Source organism: Mobula birostris, chromosome 1, assembly GCF_030028105.1.
Source record: "Mobula birostris isolate sMobBir1 chromosome 1, sMobBir1.hap1, whole genome shotgun sequence".
Classification (NCBI taxonomy): Eukaryota; Metazoa; Chordata; class Chondrichthyes; order Myliobatiformes; family Myliobatidae; genus Mobula; species Mobula birostris.
In genome coordinates this window covers 250,610,194-250,628,457 of record NC_092370.1, presented here as the reverse complement: position 1 = coordinate 250,628,457, position 18,264 = coordinate 250,610,194, and the positions used below count along the sequence as shown (strand labels likewise).

Genomic DNA, 18,264 nt, shown 5'->3' with positions numbered 1-18,264 from the left:
ATGGGCAAGAGGTATAGTCAGAGGGACAGCGGGAGAAAAAGGAGAGTAAGAGAAAGAATGTGTGTATAAAAATAAATAACGGATGGGGTACGAGGGGGAGGAGGGGCATTAGCGGAAGTTAGAGAAGTCGATGTTCATGCCATCAGGTTGGAGGCTACCCAGACGGAATATAAGGTGTTGTTCCTCCAACCTGAGTGTGGCTTCATCTTTACAGTAGAGGAGGCCATGGATAGACCTATCAGAATGGGAATGGGACGTGGAATTAAAATGTGTGGCCACTGGGAGATCCTGCTTTCTCTGGCGGACAGATTTTGTTTCTATGTCATTGGCACCATGAATATAGCTTGAACAATTGTACACAAAGTTTTCTATTAATCCCTTCGCATTATTATGACAATATTCTGTTTAGAATAAATAAATAATGTTATTAGAGACTTTTAGATAGGTACAGGAATGTGAGGAAAATGGAACGATATAAACATTGCGTAGACAGAGGAGATGAGTTTAGCTAGCCATTTGATTACTAACATAATTGGTTCGGCACAACATTGTGGGCCGAATGGCCTGTTCTTGTGCTGTACTGTTGTATGTTCTATGTTCACAGATTTAAAGACTAGTTATTCCCTGAAAGCCTGTCCAAAATGAATGCATTGTTATATTAACATTTTCAGAAACTCCATGGTTCCTTTTAATTAAAGGTTGCTCCTATAAATATGTTCTTTTCTGTGATTAAGTTGCTCTACATGTTTACAAAAGGTCACTGATTAAATGTTCAGTACAAGTTTTTTGGCCCTCTTGGGAATGTGATTCAAAAATTACATATTATGTACTTTGTGCTCTTATTATCTAGAAACATTCCCATGATACTGCGTGAGAAAGCTCTGTGTAATGTTGTACCAGAATTTTACAAGACGGAGGAGTTGAGAAACAATCCTGACTTTACCACAATTTTATCATCATAGGACAAATTTAAGATCTATTTCCTAAAAGATTGTTTTATGAAATTCACAATCTGTTTCCTTCAGGTGCCATGGTAACGTAAGGGTTAGTGTTGCATTATTACAGCTCAGGGCCTCAGAGTTCAGAGTTCAATTCCAGCATCATCTGTAACAAATCTGTATGTCCTCCCAGTGGAATGATTGGGTTTTCTTCAGATCCTCTGGTTTCCTCCCACAGTCCAATAACATATTATTTAGTAGGTTAATTGGTCGTTGTAAACTGTCCTGTGATTAGGTTAAGGTTAAATTGGGGGTTGCTGGGCAGCTTGGCTCGAAGTGCCGGAAAGACCTATTCCAAGCTGTATCTCTAGCTAACGAACAAAAAACTCAGTAAATGCCTAATAACAACATTTAATTTTAGTCCATGTCCATGCTGGGTTACAACAGGATAATTTATTAAGGTGTTGATTTTACTTGCCTGATTTAGCTTTGATGGTTGCCCACTCCTCGTAGCTATCCAGATGTTCTTTCAGCTTACTGCAGAGAGTCACGTTCCCAACGTAGTCCAGGAGCACGTCAATGATTGGTCCGGCCCATCTGTAGATTCTGTCTGTGGATATGATCTCACAAAACTAGAAAGGAGATCATTAGAAAAATTAATACTCCTGCACACAATTTCAGACATATTCACATCAGAGCAAACCAATTAATGTTGTGAAGATCCACTCCTGAAAAAAGTCAATCTAGATCTCTCTGCTGTTGCAGACATTGTTTTGATGCATTCTGCTCTATCATAGATTGTTTTCATATTGGTTTGGAAGAAGATTTATGATCTGTCCTTAATGTTTAGTGAAATACACAACTAAAATAAATATATATTAACAAGGTTCAGGCTGCTACCTAATCTGTGGACAGCTATGCAGCATTCTCTATCCTTGTGCTTCCCTGTCGAGGTCTATAATATAAGTGATAATATAATATAATATAATAATATAAGTGACAACTTGAAAACAAACTAAAAGTCCATGAGAGGCTAAGTGAGGGAGTATTGCACTGTATGATGCCTTCCAGCCAAATGAATTCCTCATTGAAAAAGTATGTTTAATCCCTTATTACAAATCAACACTAAAATTCATGTAGAACTAAAGGAAGCGAGACTATTGTAATTGGATCAAATTCAAACAAAGATGATCAGTCAAAGATGAGCGGTCAATGAAAATTATGTGCTCCCTACTAACCCCTTCTGTAAGCCACCAAACTGCTGAACAGGTGACTATATTTGCTTTATTTTAACTGCCACCCAGTGCCAGGTAACACCACCCAAACCCACCTGACAAATAACCTTAACCGTCTGAGGATGCATAAGCAACTACAATACAGACAGGTAATACATAGATGATGTCTCCAACAAGGACTACTGCAATTATTACACACACCAAATGCCAGAGGAACTCAGCAGGTCAGACAGCATCTATGGAAAAGAATACAGTCGATGTTCCTACTGAAGAGTCTCGACTCGAAACGTCGACTGTACTCTTTTCCATAGATTCTACCTGGCCTACTGAGTTCCTCCAGCATTTTGTGTGTCTTGCCTGGATTTCCAGAGTCTGCAGATTTTCTTGCGTTTGCAATTATTATACAATGGCTTCATCAAACAGGCTACAACCAGGACATGTGAGATCACCGTACTGTGAGAACAATTACAATCAGTAAGGCTGATCAACACCTCTATCCACTAACCCACCCCTCCACACACCCCCAATCAGCACTACTTTATCATTTCCGGTCAATCAATCTATATATACAAGCCATCTTGTGCATTTATTAGTGTGTGCTCTTTATCATATTGCAGATTTTTTTGTGCCGCATCAGATCCAGGGTAACAATTATTTCATTCTCCTTTACACTTGTGTACTGGAAATGACATTAAACAATCTTGAATCTTGAATGTTGAGTGATGTGTGCAATTCCCTGTTTTATACTCCAGGGGGCCCTATCTATCTGTCTGTCTGTCACATTGGCTCTGTTCCACACGGAGCCTTCAACATGAAAGGGAAATGGATCAGCCATGATGAAATGGTAGAGCAGACTCGATGGGCCAAATGGCCTAATTCTGCTCCTATATCTCATGGTCTTATGTTATACATAATTTACTAGCAATTCATGGGAACTTATACTCTGCAAGATAGAATAGTATTTTACCCGTTTGTACCTTAATTGCAATATAGCACCCAGAAGTATTGGTACCTCTCCATGGCATGTTAATGGAGTTTCTCTGACAATAATGTTCACTCTGCAGCCTGTTTCTCACAGGAATTTGCCTACATTCCAATAAAGATAAACAATCAACATGAAAACATGAATCCTTAGCTCAACTGTGGGTAGCAGGCCAAAAACTGCTAATATCAGCTTATATATCAGTTTAATAAAGCTTATTTATTGGGACGAAAGATGTTGTAATCACATATTTGTAAAAAACCATATATTTTGAACTTTAATATCTGTATTCAATGTACATGTCTGACTGTTCAAATTTGGACTGGTCTCATGGACTGTTTGTCCCACTCCCATCAGGGAGGAGGCTATGTAGCATCCACATCAGGACCACCAGACTCAAAAACAGTTACTTTCCCCAAACAGTAAGACTCAATCCACTAACCCATCCCACCACACCGCAACCACCACTACTTTACCATTTCCTGTCAGAGTCACCTTATGTCTTCTCCATGGATTGTCACCTTGTCGCGGTGGAGAAGCTTGTGTGGTCCTGAGATCCCGAGAGCAATGCCGTCTGGAGCTATGCTCCTGGTAGGGTCACCCATGGCGGTAAGGTCGAGGGTGAGGTCCCTGACAAAGAACAATCCAACCAAGACCTCAACGGTGGAACAGGCGGACAAAGTTACTTCAAACTCAATGGCTGTGAAGGTGGATGAAGGCTGCAACAAATCCATCAGCTCCAATCGTCGTGGTTTCCATGCCATTGGAATCAGTTGGTTGATTTGTGAAGTATCGCATGCTTCTTGGAGTGCAACTTCAAGCACACATTAAACAAATACACGCACAGGCGTCTTCGCTCTGTGGGCCACTTCTTCAGAACGAAGACCATCATCCTCGACCTCAAGGGATAGCCACGACGATGACACCTTATGTACAGACACTCCTGTGCTGAGCATCACTTTATGGACATAAACATAGAACATAAAAAGCCTACAGCACAAAGCTGTGCTGAACATGTCCTTACTTTAGAAATTACCTGGGGTTACCCATAGCCCTCTATTTTTCTAAGCTCCAAAAGTCTCTTAAAAGACCCTATCACCACTGTTGCCGGCAGCCCATTCCACGCACTCACCACTCTCTGCATAATAAACTTACCCCAAAAATCAATCTATATATTTATCTATCTTATGTATTGATACTTATTGTGTTTTTTAAATTATTATTAATGTGTTCTTTATCTTACTGAGTTTTTTGTGCTGCATTGGACCTGGAGTAACAGTTATTTCGCTCTCCTTGTGTATTGGAAATTACATTAAACAGTCTTGAATCTTGAAAAGCCATAAAGCTATTGGCATTCTGTGCATGGGGAGATACGGTTGGTTTACAATCAACTGATTGATGGAAATGGATAACAAGCAGCGCAAAATCAGGAACCCTGGGGAGTTCATTCTCAAAACAGAAAGTTCTGTATAGTACTTTTTCCTTTCAAAGAGGGAAGAGAATGGGAAAGCTGAAGAAAAGTGTGCAGGGAATTCCAGTAAACCGGAGCAGAGAGGTAGAGAAGTACAGAGCAGCCGGCTGAGAAGAGAGGATGGTGCACAGGGAATCGGCAGCACGCTGAATGATGGGACGTTGCAGTTGAGTTTTGACTTGATTTAAGTTGCAGATGTTAATATTTGACTTCATTGCAGTGTCTGAACTCTGCAATGGACAGTCCCAAGCCCGACTTCGAAAGGGGTGGGGGGCGGGTTGGGCTTGGGGGCAACAACCCTGTCCTGTAAAAACCCAGAGCTACAAAAACACCAGCAGAAGCTCGAAACACCTTACCCCTGGGAGAGGAAGACTCTTCGAAAGCAAGCTACACCTGGGGACAACCTGAAGGAGACTGGCCCAGGGCAGAGGAGTCTGGCGAGCTGCTGTTGGTGGCTGATGCCCCAGTAGGGGTGATGGTCATAAGTAAGCAAGTAATGTCTAAGCCTACACCGTCAGTGCTGACTACTCGCCCACTCACTTGCTTACACACTGACTAGGTTACTGAACACGGAGTCTGGAAAGGAGAGGCAGGGAAGTAGCACAGTAACAGTGAGAAGGCCATAAGATATAGGAACAGATTTAGGCCATTGATCCATTGAGTCTACGCCGCCATTTCATCATGGCTGATCCATTTTCCCTCTCAGCCTCAAACTCCTGCCTTCTCTCCACATCCCTTCATGTCCTGACTCATTATGAATCTATCAACCTCTGCTTCAAATATACCCAATGACTTGGTCTCCACAGCTGCCTGTGGCAACAACTTCCAAAGGTTCACCACCCTCTGGCTAAAGATGTGGAGAAGAGGAGTGTGTGGAAGGAATAGGTCTGGCTGAGTGTTTAGCAAACTTCTGAGAGAGAAGGAAAGTGGTGTTTGTGCTGAACTACTTGCAGCAGTGTCGGTGATGTGGCCCGCTCTACAGGAAGTAACGGTTGGTGGGGCCCATTCCTGTGGCTGGACTGAGCTACATTTCCCTAGAGGGACTATAACAGCCCCACACTCTGGTCCAGCAGCGCTATCCCCTATACAACCTGGTCCTCAAATGGTTAAAGTTCAAAGTAAATTTATTATCAAAGTATACATCACCATATAGTTCTCTGAGATTCATTTTCTTGGGGGTATACACACTAAATACACAAGAAATACAATAGAATTAATGAAAAGCTGCACACAACAAAAACAGATAAACAACCAATGTGCAAAAGGCCACAGACCATGCAAATACAAATGAGAAAATGAAATAATAACAATAAATAAATAAGTAATAACTATCAAGAACATGAGACGAAGGGTCCTTGAACGTGAGGTCATAGGTTGTGGAAACAATTCAGTATTGGGTGAGTGAAGTTGATGAAGCTATCCCCTTTGGTTCGAGTGCCTGATGGTTGAGGGTTAATAACCGTTCCTGAACCTGGCAGTGGGAGCCCTGAGGCTCCTGTACCTTCTTCCTGATGGCAGCAGTGAGAAGAGAGCATGGCCTGGATGGTGGGAGTCCTTGAAGATGGATGCTGCTTTCCTGCAATAGCCCTCCTTGTAGATGTGCTCATTGATGAAGAAGGAGTTTCCTATGACGGACGGGGCTGTATCCATTGAAGAGCGATGGCTGTTGGCCAAGTTTCCCAACTGGAGTCACCAAACAGTAAAGTATAAAATGCATAAAGAGTGCTTCTGTAGAACCATAGAACATTACAGCACAGAAACAGGCCCTTTGGCCCTTCTTGGTTGTGCCGAACCATTTTCTGCCTAGTCCCACTGACCTGCACACGGACCATATCCCTCCATACACCTCCCATCCATGTATCTGTCCAATTTATTCTTAAATGTTAAAAAAAGAACCCACATTTACCACCTCGTCTGGCAGCTCATTCCATACTCCCACCACTCTCTGTGTGAAGAAGCCCCCCCTAATGTTCCCTTTAAACTTTTCCCCCCTCACCCTTAACCCATGTCCTCTGGTTTTTTTTCTCCCCTTGCCTCAGTGGAAAAAGCCTGCATGCATTCACTCTATCTATACCCATCATAATTTTATATACCTCTATCAAATCTCCCCTCATTCTTCTACGCTCCAGGGAATAAAGTCCTAACCTATTCAAACTTTCTCTGTAACTGAGTTTCTCAAGTCCCGGCAACATCCTTGTAAACCTTCTCTGCACTCTTTCAACTTTATTAATATCCTTCCTGTAATTCACAATACTCCAAATTCGGCCTCACCAATGCCTTATACAACCTCACCATAACATTCCAACTCTTGTACTGAATACTTTGATTTATAAAGGCCAATGTACCAAAAGCTCTCTTTACGACCCTATCTACCTGTGACGCCACTTTTAGGGAATTTTGTATCTGTATTCCCAGATCCCTCTGTTCCACTGCACTCCTCAGTGCCTTACCATTTACCCTGTATGTTCTACCTTGGTTTGTCCTTCCAAAGTGCAATACCTCACACTTGTCTGTATTAAACTCCATTTGCCATTTTTCAGCCCATTTTTCCAGCTGGTCCAAATCCCTCTGCAAGCTTTGAAAACCTTCCTCACTGTCCACTACACCTCCAATCTTTGTATCATCAGCAAATTTGCTGATCCAATTTACCACATTATCATCCAGATCATTGATATAGATGACAAATAACAACGGACCCAGCACTGATCCCTGTGGCACACCACTAGTCACAGGCCTCCACTCAGAGAAGCAATTCTCTACCACCACTCTCTGGCTTCTTCCATCGAGCCAACGTCTAATCCAATTTACCACCTCTCCATGTATACCTAGCGACTGAATCTTCCTAACTAACCTCCCATGCGGAACCTTGTCAAAGGCCTTACTGAAGTCCATATAGACAACATCCACTGCCTTCTCTTCATCCACTTTCCTGGTAACCTCCTCGAAAAACTCCAATAGATTGGTCAAACATGACCTACCACGCACAAAGCCATGTTGACTCTCCCTAATAAGTCCCTGTCTATCCAAATGCTTGTAGATTCTGTCTCTTACTACTCACTCCAATAACTTACCCACTACTGACGTCAAATTTACCAGCCTATAATTTCCCGGATTACTTTTAGAGCCTTTTTTAAACAACGGAACAACATGAGCTATCCTCCAATCCTCCGGCACTTCACCCGTAGATACCGACATTTTAAATATATCTGCCAGGGCCCCTGCAATTTCAACACTAGTCTCCTTCGAGGTCCGAGGGAATACCCTGTCAGGTCCTAAGGATTTATCTACTCTGATTTGCCTCAAGATAGCAAGCACCTCCTCCTCCTCCTCAATTTGTATAGGTTCCATGACCTCACTACTTGTTTGCCTTATTTCCATTGACTCCATGCCAGTTTCCTTAGTAAATACAGACACAAAAAAAACATTTAAGATCTCCCCCATTTCTTTTGGTTCCATACATAGCCGACCACTCTGATCTTCAAGAGGACCAATTTTATCCCTTACCATCCTTTTGCTCTTAATATACCTGTAGAAGCTCTTTGGATTATCCTTCGCCTTGACTGCCAAAGCAACCTCATGTCTTTTAGCCCTCCTGATTTCTTTCTTAAGTTTTATTTTGCACTTTTTATACTCCTCAAGCACCTTATTTGCTCCCTGTTTCCTATACATGTCATACATCTCTCTCTTCTTCTTTATCAGAGTTCCAATATCCCCTGAGAACCAAGGCTTTATCCCTCGATCGTGACCCCACTAAGGAGCACCAGGCCATTGTCTCCCACATCATCACTGACTTTATCCGCTCGGAGGATCTCCCATCCACTGCTACCAACCTTATAGTTCCCACACCTCGCACTTCCCGTTTCTACCTCCTACCCAAGATCCACAAACCTGCCTGTCCTGGCAGACCTATTGTCTCAGCTTGCTTCTGCCCCACCGAACTCGTTTCTGCATACCGCAACACGGTTTTATCCCCCCTTGTTCAATCCCTTCCTACCTATGTTCATGACACTTCTCACGCTCTTAAACTTTTCGATGATTTTAAGTTCCCTGACCCCCACTGCTTTATTTTCACCATGGATGTCCAGTCCTTATATACTTCCATCCCCCATCAGGAAGGTCTCAAAGCTCTCTGCTTCTTTTTGGATTCCAGACCTAATCAGTTCCCCTCTACCACCACTCTGCTCCGTCTAGCGGAATTAGTCCTTACTCTTAATAATTTCTCCTTTGGCTCCTCCCACTTCCTTCAAACTAAAGGTGTAGCTATGGGCACCCGTATGGGTCCTAGCTATGCCTGCCTTTTTGTTAGCTTTGTGGAACAATCTATGTTCCATACCTATTCTGGTACCTGTCCCCCACTTTTTCTTCGCTACATCGACGACTGCATTGGCGCTGCTTCCTGCACGCATGCTGAGCTCGTTGACTTTATTAACTTTGCCTCCAACTTTCACCCTGCCCTCAAGTTTGCCTGGTCCATTTCCGACACCTCCCTCCCCTTTCTAGATCTTTCTGTCTCTATCTCTGGAGACAGCTTATCCACTGATGTCTACTATAAGCCTACTGACTCTCACAGCTATCTGGACTATTCCTCTTCTCACCCTGTCTCTTGCAAAAATGCCATCCCCTTCTCGCAATTCCTCCGTCTCCGCCGCATCTGCTCTCAGGATGAGGCTTTTCATTCCAGGACGAGGGAGATGTCCTCCTTTTTTAAAGAAAGGGGCTTCCCTTCCTCCACTATCAAGTCTGCTCTCAAACGCATCTCCCCCATTTCACGCACATCTGCTCTCACTCCATCCTCCAGCCACCCCACTAGGAATAGGGTTCCCCTGGTCCTCACCTACCACCCCACCAGCCTCCGGGTCCAACATATTATTCTCCGTAACTTCCGCCACCTCCAACGGGATCACACCACTAAGCACATCTTTCCCTCCCCACCCTCTGCTTTCTGCAGGGATCGCTCCTTAAGTGACTCCCTTGTCCATTCGTCCCCCCCGTCCCTCTCCACTGATCACTCTCCTGGCACTTATCCTTGTAAGCGGAACAAGTGTTACACATGCCCTTACACTTCCTCCCTCACCACCATTCAGGGCCCCAGACAGTCCTTCCAGGTGAGGCGACACTTCACCTGTGAGTCGGCTGGGGTGATATACTGTGTCTGGTGATCCTGATGTGGCCTTTTATATATTGGCGAGACCCGACACGGACTGGGAGATCGTTTTGCTGAACACCTACGCTCTGTCCGCCAGAGAAAGCAGGATCTCCCAGTGGCCACACATTTTAATTCCACATCCCATTCCCATGCTGATATGTCTATCCACAGCCTCCTCCACTGTAAAGATGAAGCCACACTCAGGTTGGAGGAACAACACCTTATATTCCGTCTGGGTAGCCGCCAACCTGATGGCATGAACATCGACTTCTCTAACTTCCGCTAATGGCCCACCTCCCCCTCGTATCCCATCCGTTATTTATTTTTATACACACATTCTTTCTCTCTCTCTCCTTTTTGTCCCTCTGTCCCTCTGACTATACCCCTTGCCCATCCTCTGGGCTTTTCCCCCCTCCCCCTTTTCCTTCTCCCTGGGCCTCCTGTCCCATGATCCTCTCATATCCCTTTTGTCAATCACCTGTCCAGCTCTTGGCTCCATCCCTCCCCCTCCTGTCTTCCCCTATCATTTTGGATCCCACCCCCCCCTCCCACTTTCAAATCTCTTACTAACTCTTCCTTCAGTTAGTCCTGACGAAGGGCCTCGGCCTGAAACGTCGACTGTTCCTCTTCCTAGAGATGCTCCCTGGCCTGCTGCGTTCACCAGCAACTTTGATGTGTGTTGCTTATTCTTATTCACTTTGCCTTTAATCCTGACAGGAACATACAGACTCTGCACTCTCAAAATTTCTCCTTTGAAGGCCTCCCACTTACCGATTACATCCTTGCCAGAGAACAAACCGCCCCAATCCACGTGTTTTAGATCCTTTCTCATTTCTTCAAATTTGGCCTTTTTCTAGTTTAGAACCTTAACTCGATGACCAAATCTATCTTTATCCATGATCAAGTTGAGAGTAATGGTGTTATGATCACTGGAACCAAAGTGTTCCCCTACACAGACTTCCTTCACCGTTAATAAAAAAAAAGAGAAAATGCAGGAGAGTGGCAGCAGATGAGGAAGCACTTGTGGAAAGTGAATTATTAATGTTTAGAGTTATAAAGAAATATTAATGGAGTTATTGACTCAAACCCGTAACTCGGTTTCTCCCGATGCAGATGGTATTTGGATTGATGACCTTCTCCAGTAACACGCTGAAAATGCTGAAGGATCTCGGGAAATGAGGCAGCATCTATGGAGGGGAGTAAACAGTCAGACCCTTCATCATGCCGAGATGAAACCTATTGAATATTGGAAAGCCTAGAAAGACTGGATGTGCAGAGGGCATTTCCTATAGTGGGAGACACAGCCTCAGAATAGAGATACATCCATTTAGAACGGAGATGAGGAGGGATTTCTTTAGCGGGAGGGTGGTGAATCTGTGGAATTCATTGCCACAGGCAGCGGTGGAGGCCAAGTCATTGGGTATATCTGAGGCAGAGCTTGATATATTCTTGATTAATCAGGGTGTGAAAGGATACGGGGAGAAGGCAGGAGACTGGGGCTGAGAGGGAAAATGGATCAGCCATGGTGAAATGGCAGAGCAGGCTCAACGAGTCAAATGGCCTAATTTTGCTACTATATTTTCTGGTCTTAAAAGCTTAGTTTGGACAAGATCAGGGTCCTAATGAAGGGGCTCGGCCTGAAACACTAATTGTTTATTCCTTTCCAGAGACACTACCTGACTTGTAGCGTTCCTCCGGCATTCTGTGTGTGTTAACCTAGATTTGCAGCATCTGCAGAATCTGTCCTGATGAGGGGTTTCAGCCTGAAACGTCAACTGTACTCTTTTCCTAGATACTGTCTGGCCTGCTGAGTTCCTCCAGCATTTTGTGTGTGTTGCTCGGATTTCCAGCATCTGCAGATTGTCTCTTGTCTGCAGAATCTCTTGTGTTTATGATTTATCCCTACAACATTTACTGATTTTGTTTTAGATTTCCAGCGTCTAATTTCTTTCTTGCTTTATTTATCTTTAAGATATTTCCTTGCCTTCAAGAGAAAAGGTTGCTGACTAGCTTTTTGAAAATTATACTATGAAGAAGTCAATTTTGTCCAACTTTATGCAGCTCAGCATAAACTTTTTGAAGTTCATCCTGCAATCTAAATAGAGTCAGGTCCATATGGAGCTGAAAGCAAACTTCTGCAATGATATATCCACAACAAGGAACTTAGTCCAAAGAGAAAAAGACAAATTCCTAACTGTTGATGTGATCGAGTCTGAATGTGGTTGCCAAACAACAACATTCTGGACAGTGTTACTAATATTTATTTAGTAAATCACTTTGACTGTCACTTTGGAAACAGTTCACACAGAAACTGAGTTTGCAAATCAATAGTTGAACTAATTGGAATTTGTCTGACCAACAGTTTGGCTTCCATTGGTTTGAGAAACTTGAGTTTTCTATTTCAGAAAAATTGCATACCAAAAACCAAAAGTTATTTTGCAATTGTGTTATTAATGCATGTTCCCAAGTAACTGCTTATAAAGCAGATCAAATTTGAAATATGTGAGCTATCTGAACTGGTTCCTTGGCTGTGTCCTGCAGGCATTGGGCTCCTGGGGTGGCTTCACTCAGCTCAGCACTGAATTGGACTCATTTTCCGGGACTCTGCAGTTCATGTTCTCTGTGTTATTTGTTTTCCTTTTTTTATTGTTTGCGCAATTTGTTCTCTTTTTCACACACTGAGTGTTCATTGGTCTTTGTTGTGTCAGGTTTTTTGTGAATTCTGTCGCACTTCTTTGTTTTGAGGCTGCTTGCAAGAAGATGAATCTTCAGGTTGTATATGGTGTACATACTTTGATAATAAATATACAGTACTGTGCTAAAGTCTTACGTACATTTATATAGCTAAGGTGCCTAAGACTTTGCACAGTACTGCAATTGTCAATGTGGAGCAGAGAGCAAGTTTGTAAATCTAGCATGAGCAAAAGATGTTGGGAATGGTGGGGGTAGAGCTCTGTGAGAAGGGAGTGGGACAGGTGGCAGAGAAGGAGTGCCGGGGTAGCAGGTGGCGCAGGTGCTGGATCGTATGGGTTTAAATAGGTTGCAGGTGATGAGTTAGAAATGAGTGGCAGGTAAACCCCTGTTAGCTGGGTGGAGACTGGGCCTGTCAAGAACCCTATTCACCCTTCATGTGATCAATGTTATCAGGTTGTAGGGATTCCCTTCTCTGGCATTCATTAGGACCTGGAGAGTGATGAAGGTGGCATTAAGAGCATAAAGATGCACACTGAGTAATCATGAGCCGAATTATGATCCAGTGGTCAGAGGGTTGTGTTTCACCTACTTCTCTAAAATTTTTAAATATATATTGGCTTTTCAGCAGGTGTCAAACTTGCCTGGTCAAAATACAATGAAAGAAAATTTTAACTGACAAGTTATTTAGTCTATTTTTCACAGCATTTCAGCTTATAATGCCGTGGTTTCCATGGCAACAGGTTCAGAACAATCAGTTGTACAGTTTTGAAGTATGTCTTTCCTTTGCACTAAAGTATAGTTTTTGCATACCTTTTTGTTTTCTCTTTCATCACTGTCTTGTATAATATTATATCTCTGCGTTGTCTGCACCTACGTACCTGAGATGCAGTTGACCGGCATTTTCTTATTGGACCTGCACCTCACCATGACAATAGACGATCCAGGAACGCCCAGCTTCTTACTTCATTCCCCCTCATCTGGATTCACCTTTCACCTTTCACCTTGCCCCTCCTCCTCAACTTCTTATTCTGGCTTCTTCCCCTTGCCTTTCCAGTCTAGGTGAAGGGTCTCGGCCCGAAAAATTGCCCCTTGCCCTGCATAGATGCTGCCTGACCTGATGAGTTCCTTCAGCAATTTGTATGTGTTATTTTGGACTCCAAGCATCTGCAGAATATCTTGTATTTAGGATTAGTACTTTGTAAATGAATTGCTGGTCTTGCTTTGAATTTTATAGGGTCTTCATTCAAGTTCAAATTTGTTGTCATTTGACTATACACATATACAACCAAACAAAACAATGCTCCTCCAGACCACAAATCATACATCACACATAGCACATCAAACTAAACATTACCATAAATAAATTAATAAAATATACTGTAATTCAAAATGCATCTGGCAACTTACAGAAGGACAGACATGTATCTGAACCAGGTGAACTGGACCTCCTTTCTCAGGAAGGCCATTGGAGCCTGGAGGCGAGGCTGCGGGCTTTGGGACACTTCCTCTGAGCAACATGTAAGGAATACGTGCAGTTTTGGGCAAACTTTAAAGGACTTAAGGAGAAGAAACAAATGGCAATTTTGAAATATTCGATGTATTTACGTTCTACGTGAAATAGATCATTTCCCAGAGATACAGCTGTGAAATGATTGAACCAAAGGGAGTGAAGAAAAGGCTGAGTCACCACGTCTGGAAGAGAGGAAGGGATGGAATTTGAGATGAAACCTGCAACTTTTATGTCTCTGTCCGGTTTAAAGTTCAAATTCCACTTGAGACATGAATAGGCTGAGGCATGGTTGTTCTACCTCATGGATATTTATCAGGGGAATTTCTCAAGCCACATGGGGAGTTCCATCTCAAACAACCAACTAAGAGGCACTATTATTGAGGGCCTTATAACTGCATGGTTCCTCAAGATTATTAATTATAGCCGGGCGGGGGGCGGGGGTAGTAGTGAGGATAAGCTCCCACTACCTATTAAATGCTCCCAATGGTGTGCGTCTCAATTAATCTCTGACAACCCAGTCCAAATCCTAATCTTCATGAACGGCTAAGCTACTAAACCCAGCGGAACCATTTCTACTGACAGGAGAAGGTACAAAGAATGGTTACTAGCACTTTGAAACCCATCACTTCAGGCAGATGGGGCTCGTCAGCTGAGGTTGGCAGCTCACCTAGAAGAAGGAAAACTCTGATCTGAAACCTCCGCTGCCTTGTGGCTACACCCACTCACGGGCAAGGCTTTGGGAGTAAACCTCGAGGGAAAATCCGGAGCTGGAGTCCCTAAGGCAACGCTATGTTGAGGTCAATGCTGACGGACAACTCCTGCAATGCCACAGGTGCTAAAGTGTATTGATCCCTGCTGTTTCATCAGCAGCACGGAGAAGGGAAGCATCCATATCATACTGCCCTGGCCTGTGTACTGGCTTGGATATGGCAACTAAACTGCCACATCCATGCTCGACCGAACTAACAGAGGGCCACCATAATTGCATGGCCCAAAGCTAACAGAATCTGATTACTTACAGCAATAGGAATGTTGGTTCAGCTCATTTCAAACTGCTTTGCCTCCCTTTTTTTCAGTCACCAAAACAGGCACTTTGAGCTTGAAAGCACTTTAGTCTCTTTCAGATGGGGTGTGCAGCGAGGGGTAGCACCTCTGGTGAAGGGGCTTGTTGTGTCCATTCTGGGGCACCTCACTCACCTTTGATCCCCACCGGACACTCAGCTCTCAGCTGTGGCTGCAAGTAGCTGTTTGCGTGTGACAGCGGCCACACCGCGGTACAGCTCTTTGCCAGGTGGATGGAACCAGTTGAGAGTAACTGGCAGGGCTCATACCCTGGTGAGATAGAGTCACGCCTGTCCTAGCTTGTGAAGTCAGCTGTTACGGACTGGACAGATGAGACCTACAGTGAGATCCAACGGCCAGGAAGGTTCTTCTGCAACGTTCCACGGAGAGTGAAGGACAAGACAAGGCACTGAAGACATCATGGTCATCCACTGCATCCAAGGAGGACCCCAGTTTGTGACAGCTACTCGTATCACCGGACACAAACTTCGGACGTCAAGAGAGTGGAACTGTCCCAGTGCACCAGCTTTACCACTTTCAAAGCTCTCCCGCACAGGGCTCCTGCCATTGTTGGATATGACAGACAACCACCTCATACATTTCAGACATAATTTTGTGCAGTCTCACAGCTAATATAGGCCCTCTGTTGTCAGGGTCAACCATGGATGTTGCAACCTAGGTGACTATGTTTACGAAGGCCGGAACAGTATGAAATGGAGAACAAGCTGTTGCCCATGCAGGCTCCCTCTCTCCACGCAGATGATGAATCCAAAGAAACAGTGGAGGCCAATACAGTTGGCACCAGCAGCATCACACGAGTTGTCAGTCAGTGTTGAACTCAACATAGGACTACCTCTAGATTCTCCCTCGGGGTTTACCCCCGAAGCCTTCCCCATGAATGGGTGTAGCCACAAGGCAGCAGAAGTTTAAGATCAGAGTTTTCCTGTCCTGGATGAGCTGTCGACTATGGCTGATGAACCCCAATTGCCCTGAAGTGGTTAGTGTTTTCCCCCAATAATATCAATCTGTTAGCCAGAGAGAACTAAAAAAAAAATGCTTTTTCATTTTTCATTAACTTGTCCTCATGCAGGATTCCATAAAGGTTACCCTCCAGATTGAGTCTGTGGTGAGGAAGGGAAGTGCAATGTTGGCATTATTCATTTCAAGAGGATTAGAATATAAAAGCAAGGATGTAATGCTGAGGCTTTATAAGGCATTGGTCAGACACATTTGAAGTATTGCGAGCAGTTTTGGGCCCTCTATCTAAGAAAGGATGTGCTGGCATTGGAGAGGGGCCAGAGAATTTTCACAAGGATTATCCCTGGAATGAGAGGGTGAACACATGATGAGCATTTGATGGCTCTGGGCCTGACTTGCTAGAGTTTAGAAGAATGAGGGTTGATCTCATTGAAATGTACTGAATGTTGAAAGGCCAAGATAGAGTGGGTGTGGAGAGGATGTTTCCTATAGCGGAGGAGTCTAGGACCAGAGGGCACAGCCTCAGAATAGAGGGATATCCAATTGGAATAGAGATAGGGAAAAAGTTCTTCAATTAGAGGGGGGCGAATCTATGGAATTTATTCCCACAGACGGCTGTGCAGTCCTAGTCATTGGGTATATTTAAGGCAGGGGTTGATAAGTTCTTGATTAATTATGGCATCAATGGTTACGGGGAGAAGGCAGCAGAAGGATGACAAATCAGCCATGATAGAATGGCAGAGCAGACTTAATGTAACGAACGGCCGAAGTCTGATCCTATTCCTGATAGTTTTATGGTCAATCAGTACTAAGTTCCATAGATTTTTTAAAAATGGCATTTTCATTTTTCATTTATATTTCTTAGAGATACAACATGGTAATAGACCCTTCTGGCCCAACAAGGCCATGTCACACAGCTGCACCCATGAGACCAATTAACCTCCTGAGCCGTACACCTTTGGAATATGGGAGGGAATCAGAGGAAATCCGTGTGTTCACGCAGAGAACTTAGACAGCAGCAGGAGCTGTTGGTGCTGTATTAGAGTAAAGCTAACTGCTACTCTGCTGAACAAATTAGTAATCAAATGGCCAAATAAGCTTTATCTCTTCTGCCTACACAATGCCCTCTATTTTCCCCACATTCATGTCCCTTAAAAATCCCGAATATATCTGCCTCTAGCACCACGCCAGACAGTGCGTTTCAGGAACCCACCATCCTTGGCTGGAGTACTGCGCAGACGCAACAGAAGCATTCCCACACAGGTCCAGCAAAGAGCTTTAAAAACTCAGTCTCTCTAAAAGAGAGGTACCGTCTAGTGGAGCGGTCATCGTGAGACCGGTCGTTGTCAAAGTAGTCTTGAGTCAGAATAGTAAAGCTTTGGCTAAAAAGGGGTTTGGCAAGAACAAGCTGAGGCAAGGTAGGGGAGGCCATTCCTTATTTCTTATTTAACTCTTGAGGGAATAGGGGGCATGCCTACAGAACCTGTCTTCTGTTCTGGGTGTCAGGTGTGGGATGTCAGGAGACTTCCACGGTCTCCGAAAGCCACACCTGACCAGTGCATCGAGACGCAGCTCCTTGGAGACCGTGTTAGGGAACTGGAGCTGCAGCTCAATGACCTTGGGTTGTTAGGGAAAGTGAAGCATCTACAGGGAGGTAGTCACCCCTAGGCTACAGGAGAAAGATAAATGGGTGACTGTCAAGAGAGGGAAGGGAGAATGTCAGATAGTGGAGAGCACCCCTGTGACAGTCCCCCTCAACAATAAGTACTCCGTTTTGAGAACTGTTGGGGGGGAACAACCAACCTGGGGGAAGCAACAGAGGCCATACCTCTGGCCCTGCAGGTTAGAAACATCGGGAACTGAAGAGGGTGGCAGTAGTTATAGGAGACTCTATAGTTAGGGGGACAGACAGGCGAATCTGTGAATGCAAAAAGAAAACACAGATAGTAGTTTGCCTCCCAGGTGCCAGGATCCAGGATGTTTCTGAACATATCCACAATATCCTGAAGAGATTTAAACTTGTTCAGGGTCGGCATCCCTCACAGTGGAGCAGCAAATCATAAACAGAAGGAAGTGTACAGATGCTGGAAATCCAGAGCAACTCTCACACAATGCTGGAGCCCTCTCCTGCACCCTCTCCAAAGCTTCAACATCCTTCCTACTGTAGGGTGACCAGAACGGTGTGATGTGGCCGAACTAGAGTTTTATAAGGCTGCAGCACAACTGCCTGGCTTTTGAACTCAGTGCC

General features: G+C 44.1%; 1 protein-coding gene across 4 annotated transcripts in view; it reads right to left on the bottom strand.

Moving 5' to 3' along the window:
• The window catches only part of asb2a.1 (ankyrin repeat and SOCS box containing 2a, tandem duplicate 1), a 76,620-nt gene that overhangs the window by 8,921 nt on the left and 49,435 nt on the right, over positions 1–18,264 (bottom strand). For 3 of the 4 annotated variants that reach the window (XM_072274653.1, XM_072274639.1, XM_072274631.1), the window contains one exon: positions 1,417–1,570. In XM_072274653.1, coding sequence (XP_072130754.1) covers positions 1,417–1,570 — 154 coding nt within the window. Of the gene's footprint in view, positions 1–1,416; positions 1,571–5,775; positions 6,310–18,264 lie in introns of those variants that run through there. The other variant, XM_072274645.1, reaches the window with a different exon arrangement.